A 7,969-nucleotide genomic window follows, 5' to 3' on the forward strand; every position below is an offset into this window, starting at 1 on the left:
TGCCACATCACTCGTTGCAGTGTCACTGGCACTGGATGTGGCCTGTCCCACGAGTACGGAGAGTAATGGGAGGGGGGGTCATTTAGCGGGTGCGGAGCTGTGAGGGCAGAGTGCTTTTCAACCCTCCCCTCTTGGGAAGAACCTCTCTTCTAGTTTCTCACCAGTGTCTCTGGTTTATTCAGGAGCGGCTATGAGTCTGCTTCCAAGCACTTCAATCCAGCTGATGTGGAGGTGAATGTGGCTGGAAGATCCTTTCTGGTCACTGGTGCCAACAGCGGCATTGGCAAGGCCACAGCCAAAGAGATAGCGAGGAGAGGTGAGCCGGGCTGTCGTGGGGAGCTCTGAGGGTCCTTGCAGAGAAGATGGAAGGAAGCAGGTTTGGCCTTCCAGTGCAAACATAAAGACATAACTCCCTGGAATGAGGGGTCAAGTGTGTTATTTTACAGGGCTGTTAGTGTGGGTTGGAGGTTTAAGCATGATCAGTGCTGTGAAAACTGGAATAATGAAACAGAATTAATGGAGAGGATCTGCAAAGTGTTTCTCAAGTGCACATCTACCGAAACTATCTGTGTTGTAGTGGCATCTAAGGATGCTCGTGATGGATCAAGGTCTATTTAAAGCTTATTCAGTGCAAGTAGCAGCCTGGCTGAATTTGTACTGTTTTGAAGAACTTACAAATATATCACATGATGAAATAAAACAATCAGCTTTGATAAGCTGAGATGGGAGAGTATAAAAGAAGCAATGTACTTGTGCTCGATCTTAATGATAATAACCTGGAGTTTGTGCCTTATAACTGACTACATGCAATTTTTTTTTTAATCTGTTGATCTCTGTAAGCTAGGAGATGGTATGAACTGGAACTAGCTACTGTTGAAGGATAAACCTAATCCCTTTCAAACAAAATAATTCCTGTTGTGCAATAGTGATCAGTGTTTTGGCATGAAGAATAAAAAGGAGGAGCTTCTGGCTCTTTGCTCTCTCTCTTTCCCAAAAATTCATAACTTCTTACGAAGGAAAGTGGTGACTCAGTTAAATTAAACTAATTCAAGATTATTAGCATCAAAGAGCCTTTGGGTTAAAGATCCTCATCAGTGCCAGTATGTGATTTTCCCACTACTGCCATTATGTATAATAGCCTTATGTAAGTATTGCTTTGTCTGGTGACTGATTTACTCACGAATGGATATGCCTGCCAGGCTTTGCAAGCTGTCAAGCTGACTGGAGCTGCATAGGATTTGGTCACCATGTCTACTCCAGAGAACAACCTTGGGCTCAAACTGCTTGTCTAATACCTTGCATGGGTGTTGCTGTGCATATGAAGTTAAAATGACTTAACAGTGTCTTCCTGATCCTATCCTTGCACGTGTCACTCTGAAATTCAGTGTCAGCTGTTGGGGCTCTGGTTTCTAGTTGAATGTCTCCAAGTACACCGTGACAAGAAAATAAGGAATTCGGACTCAACAAAAGAATATGTTGGCTTTACCTTTAAGCACTTCAGATCTTTGTAAATAATGACAGTCTTGGTGACAATTTCTTTAGCCTGAGTTCAGCTTTTCTCTGAATCGGTATCTTACGGGTGTTGCTGTTTTGAGCTTCCTGTATGTCTTGTGAACTGCACTTCCAGTTTGATGCAGTTTTATCCCAGCCACTGTGACAATTCCCATGTGTTGTTTAAGTTCAAATAATTTCAATTTTTATTATAGAAAATATATTTCATACCAAAACTTCCCTCTCTCCTTAACAGCAAGAAAAGAGTTCATATTCAAAGCCCTTAAAACCCACCTCTGTTTTCATTGAATGTTTTCCACTGCAGACCTTGAGAATGTTCCTGATCAGGTTGAAGGCCAGCTACTTCTTCTGTGTTCAATTTATACCTGCACACATTAATTGTGCTGTCCTCTGCGTTTTGGGAAGAGCTCCTTAAACATCTGCAGATGCACATCCTTAACTGCCTTAAGATCTGTAATTAAAGCCCTCCTTTGCAGTGAAGTCTACAGTCACTGTGAGAATGGCCAAAGTGGCAAGCATTGGGCCCTGCTCCTTCTGATTGCCGTTTCTCTCACATTCAGAGCCTGACTGTGCACAGTCCCTTCCATGCCTGGTATATGTCTTAACACAAACTGAAGATGCAACTGTATTAAACATTGGTTGGTTAGTGCATTTGTATGTTTATTTTAGATTTGGGAGTTTCCCCACTGATGCCTGCAGTTGTGCACCTGGTAAAAGTAACTCAGACAACTCTGGCAGTGCAGTGGAGGAACCTGTTAGAAAATTTCAGAACAACCTTGAGGCTTGTTGCCTGCATCAGCTACATGCCAAGTCTACTTACTGTAGTGGTGCTCAGTGGAAAAACCTCTCTTACAGGCAGAAAATTTCATTATTAGACCTCACACTGGGCTGTGCAGTGTGTGACTGCTCTATCCCTAGAGTAGACTTGGTGTCTTGCATTTGGGTTCTGGGCACTGGAAGAGTGACCCAGCACTGTTGTTTCTATTATCGATCCTTTGGGATTACTTTGCCTGAGCCTTCTAGTGGTGGACTGCTGGCAACCCCTAAAACACCTTTAACAATAGGTAAAAGTAGAGTGCAGGTACTCCTGTGACTGAGATTAAGACATTACTTGTAATGGTCAGAGAATATGAAGCATAAAAATAAAAAAAGAATTATGTCTAGCTGTACTTCAGTCCTCTTTTTGAAGGCTCTCTTCAATGTGACCTCATAACTTTATGGTGAGTATCCAGGCCTTTGAGAGGATCCTGCCCTGCATATTCCTTTCATAGCAAAGTTGGTTGGAGGGGACCTCTTAGGGGTCATCTTGTCCAGCATCCCACTTGCCAACTCTCGATCAAACCAGTCATTGCTTTGTCTTGCTGGATCTTGAAACCTGCAAGGATGGAAATTATGCATCCTCTTGGGACAGCCTAATCTATTTAGAAGATAACTTTTTTTCTAAATGCCTGACCTCAGCCTCTTAAGCTGCAATTTGTGGCCATAGTCCTTGTCATATCTCCCACTGCTGAGAAGAATTCTCATATCTGACATTTTTATTTCCTTTTCACAGAGCAATTCCAGATGCTTGTGTTGTTCAAGCCCTTTACTGAACTTTCTGAAGCGTGTACCAAAAGAAGCATTTACAATACAGATGCCTTAGCTTCAATTTTCAGTGTAGCTCTGGTATTTTATCAACACTAAACATGATGTGCAGACTTGACAGAAAATGGTTTGCGTAAACAGTACCCAGGGTGCAGTGACCTTTTCCATACGTGCAGCCTTGCATGAGGACCCTGTTACAACATACTACTTTCTCCTGCCTGCACAGAGACCAAAGACAAGCAGAAGTCTTCCAGTTTTCTTACTATATCCATTCTTTGTGTCCTAAACCTTTTGTCTGAAGGACCTTTACCTGAGTTTTTTGACAGACCGTTTTGGGATTCTTGATGTGTCCAGTCTGCCCGATGGTACTGCTGGGTTGGTGCCTTTTGGGGGGAATTTCTTACTGACAAAGGACCAAGGCTGGTGGACCTGGGACTGTTATGGGGTGCTCTGTCCCTAAGCAGCTCCCTGCTCCCAGCTCATCAAGCAGGTGTCATGGGAGCCCTGAGAGCTCCACAGACCTCAGCTTCAGCAGCACTGATGAAAAGCCACTGCTCAGCTCTTGGCAGCAGAGAAGTGGGACTGTTGTCTGTGCACAGCTCAGGAACATTCTGCCTGCTGGGAAACTCCGTGGTATTTTGGTGACCATCTGACCAGTATTACCACTGTTTTTAGCAGGCTATAGATCTCCCACAAACTGGAGTGCGGTCACAAAAGGGCTTTTTGTTTCATTCGGATTGTATAAAAAAACTAACCCCAAACGAGAACTGCAAATTGCACATCACTTCCTGGCCCTCCCTCCCTCCCTCTTTGCTGATGTCTTCCCCAAACACGGCAATTAATTATCAACTGTGTTTCTTGTCGGAATCCACCAGGTGGCACGGTGCACCTGGTTTGCCGAAATAAGGAGCTGGCTGAGGTCGCCAAAGGGGAAATAGTGACAGAAACGGGCAATCAGGTGAGTTGTTTTTCAGTCTTTTGTTTACTCGTAATAAGGGTGTTAATATTAAAGGCCTTGGAGGCCTTGAGATACTGTGTTGTCATTTTGCTTTTGTGTTTTTAATAGTGTTTTCGTACAGACATGGAAACATCTAGTTATTTATCATCCATATGATTTGAAGTTATTTAATTTCAGTAAGTGCTGTTTTCTGTGATTAATAACATCACCAACAGCCTGCTGTTTTATTTAATGTTTGTTGTTGATATGCTTTGTGATATCCTACTTACTATTCCTAACTGTGTGGCTGAGGCTTTTAAAAGTTAATACATTGCAACACTCTTGCAACAACATTTACGAGTTTACAGCATTGGAGTAGAATGTTTTATGTGTCTGAATAATATGCTGTTGACTTGCTAAGGTTGGCTGCTCTGTCAAGTCCTGTGTGTGGTCCTAGTTCCATGTTCTACAGGCTTTTCCATCTCCTTTTCTTACAATATCTCTTCCTTACCTATAGAATCATAGAATGGTTTGGGTTGGAAGGGACCTTAAAGATCATCTAGTTCTACCCGTGATGCTGTGAGCAGGGACACCTTCCACTAGACCAGGTTGCTCAAAGCCTCATCCAGCCTGGCCTTGAACACTTCCAGGGAGGGGGCATCCACAACTTCTCTGGGCACCCTGTTCCTCCTCCCTTCTGTTACAGATTCTTTTTGCTTTTTCATGTATCTCTCTATGGTATACCCTGTAGCTGTCACTATTGCTTTTGCTAATTATTCAGGAAGGTGTGCTTATGGAGAGTTACAGTCATTGTCTTTCTAGCTTGGTGTACTGGTTTTGGCTGGGATGGAGTTAATTTTCTTCATAGCAGCTCCTATGGTGCTATGTTTTGGATTTGTGACCAAGATAGTGTTGACAACCCATGTTTTAGTTATTGCTGAGCAGTGCTTGCACAGCATCAAGGCCTTTTCTGGTTCTCATGCCGCCCTACCAGCGAGCAGGCTGAAGGTGCACAAGAAATTGGGAGGGGACACCCTGGGAGAGCTGACCCCAGCTAACCAGAGGGATATCCCATACTGTACGATGTCATGCTGAGCAATAAAAGCTGGGGGAAGAAGGAGGGACATTTGCAGTTATGATGTTTGGCTTTCCAAATCACTGTTGCATGTGATAAAGCCCTGCTTTCCTGGGGATTGCTAAACTCCTGCCTCACAATGGGCAGTGGTGAATGAATTCCTTTTTTTGCTTTGATGGCACACAGAGCTCTGCTCCACTTATTAAATTGTCTTTATGTCAGCCCACAAATTTTGTCTGTTTTACCCTTCCATTTCTTTCCCCCATCCCACTGGGAGGGGAGTGAGCGAGTGGTTATGTGGGGCTTAACTGCCTGCTGGGGTTAACCCACAGCACTGGGGTGGAGAGCTAACTGATTTTAAATAGAGACCTGGCTCTTGAACACAGTATTTTAAAAACTGTTATTGGAATCAATGTGGATCCAAAATTCTAAAGACTTTTTATGTTTAGAGATTTTGTATTGACTAAATTTCTGCTCTTTGGTTTCAGTTCCCTAGTGTGACACAAGTGGCATTAAACTTCAGTTCTTTAACAGAGGTGAATTAGATCAGTCCTTATGTAGAAATAAGGAGAAGTTTATAACTGTGTAATCCCATGGCTACAGTAAGACTGGTGGTTATCTGTGTTACCTCCTTTTCTAACTGCAGTCACACAGCCTGGGAAGAGAGGAGAGTTCGATGACCTCTGAAGGTTCCTTCATGTTCTGGTTTCTGTCATTTAGTGAAACAAAACTTGAGGCAAATAATGTTCTTTCTTTAAAAGCAGCACAGTTGCTGCATCCTCACTCTTTGGCAGGCTGCAACCCTGTCGTTTCTCTAGTCATGGAAAAGTATGGGGGCACTGCAGAACTTGTTTGTGACCCTAGGGACAGGGCACTTGTATGAAAAGCAGCATCCAGTGACGTGTTCAATGAGCTGTACAAGAGGCCCTGTGGGACACGTGACTGCATGGGGAAGAGTCATTCTAAGAAGGAGTCCACAAGAACTTCCTTCTTTATAAGTACTCATTCAGAAGGATTCCTGGGAGATAATAAAATGCTTTATCTGCAACTTGACAAGCTGTATCCAGACTTAACTTGCTCTCCCTGATCATCTGGATGGAGATCCTGTTGTTGTATAGGCCAGAAATTTTTCCATCTTCCTCAGCAACACGTGCCAGAGTTCAGCACTGGAGTTGCTATTGGACAGGCAGCTGCACCCAGACCTGGGAACTGGGAAGTTCTCCTAATCTGTTCAGGTAGATCTAGTCATGGAGATTGGTCTCACTTTGAAAATGACTTTGCTACCGTGGAGGACTTTTATGGTTCCTTTATAGAGAACAGGTCTGTGGGTCCTTTTTCTGAGCCAATGTGGCAGTCTTCAGCAGATAATTGTTGTTTTAGATCTTTTTCTGTCCCTGAAATCACTGGTAATATTGAACATCTGGCCAAAAAACTTCAGTTCTTTTGTTCCTGTAGATAATGGTAGTTGCTTTAAAAGTAGAACACTTCTAAAGAGGTATCCAATTAGAAACAGTAGAGCAGTGTCAAGTTGTTGGTCAGAAATTAACATTATGATTAGAAAATTCTGACCTAACTCAACTAAGGAGCTGAAATCCAACGGCTTAGAGTGAAAATTCATGTGTTTTATCTTCCAGGGAAGCAGAATTACAGGCAGGTAATAGTGCCTTATAATTTTCTCAGCTTTTTCACTTATCTCATTTGCTTGTATAATGAGTATTTAAAGAAACAATTTGGAAAGAGAAGAGGCCCTTTAATGATTATTTGTTGTTTTGCATGAGAACACATCCTCTGCATAATTATTTTAAAACTGCCTTTTCCTGGGATACGTCATAAGACTATCTGTGGGGTGTCTTTGAGACTTAAGTGCTGTCTAGGAGAAGAGTAGGAGTTGACATGCCTTTTGTGTGCTGATAAATGCCACTGTACTTGTACTAGGTGGAACACAAATTTTCAAAAAGCAAGAGAATTGCCTGTAACAAACAGTAAAAGGTCTTTGATGTTTCCAAGACAGGAGATATTTCTAGCTTTAGTGGTTTAGAAAATTATAACTTTGCTCTCATGTCAAGCTTTTTTTTTTTTTAATTCTATTTCATCCACATCTTTGGCCATAGTACTTCAGAACGTTGCAAGACTGTTGTGACAGGGGACAGGTAACAGGGATTTAGCTGTTCATGCAGCAGTTAGCATGGAAGGGGGTGCAGAAGGCACCTGATGCTCTGAGACAGCTGAGTGATGCACCTGAAAGTATGCTCTCCTGCCCTGGATGGAGCAACTGTGCCTGGCATGTGGGAGGCCGTCCCAGACAGAGCTCCAGAGGAGTGATATGGTGGATGTTGGACGAGGCTCTGAGCAACCTGATCTAGTTGAAGATGGCCCTGCTCATTGCAGGGGGTGTTGGGACTAGATGACCTTTAAAGGTCCCTTCCAACCCAGACTGTTCTATGATTCTATGTTGGGCTGCAGGGAGTGACTGGTACTTCTCCCTGAGCCTGGGACTGAGCATGATGATGGCCTGTTGGGTTCTGCTGTGGTCAGGGTGCTGGGCTGCCAGGTGAAGCCACTGCAAGAGATGATCAGGCTGCATAACTGCAGGGAGCAGAAATTGGAGAATGACAGAGTCTTTGCAGAGAGGAGAAGAGCACAACCCCACATTGCATGGAAGGAGGGACAGTTAGAAGCTATGCTCAGATAAGCAGTGGATAGAGACTACTAAGATGGGGAGGACTGGAAGCTTGTGACTGCTGGCAGCAGAAGGCAGGTTTGTTCTCTGCCTGCAGATGTGCAGTTGTAGGACAGGTGTAGTGCCATGGTAACAGATGAGGAAGAACAACCTCTCTCAGGGGAGGTATTTGAGCCAGATG

The 7,969-nt window shown here is 43.5% G+C and overlaps 1 protein-coding gene across 1 annotated transcript in view; it reads left to right on the top strand.

Moving 5' to 3' along the window:
• Positions 1-182: 182 nt before the first annotated feature.
• DHRS12 (dehydrogenase/reductase 12) overlaps positions 183-7,969 on the top strand; it is a gene marked incomplete at both ends in the record, with an annotated part of 27,050 nt that continues 19,263 nt past the window's right edge. The window contains 2 exons of the mRNA XM_010172957.1: positions 183-316; positions 3,972-4,054. Of these exons, the coding sequence (XP_010171259.1) occupies positions 183-316; positions 3,972-4,054 (217 nt within the window). The remainder of the gene's footprint in view (positions 317-3,971; positions 4,055-7,969) is intronic.

The sequence above is a fragment of the Antrostomus carolinensis genome, unplaced genomic scaffold, assembly GCF_000700745.2.
Source record: "Antrostomus carolinensis isolate BGI_N321 unplaced genomic scaffold, ASM70074v2 scaffold108, whole genome shotgun sequence".
NCBI lineage: Eukaryota > Metazoa > Chordata > Aves > Caprimulgiformes > Caprimulgidae > Antrostomus > Antrostomus carolinensis.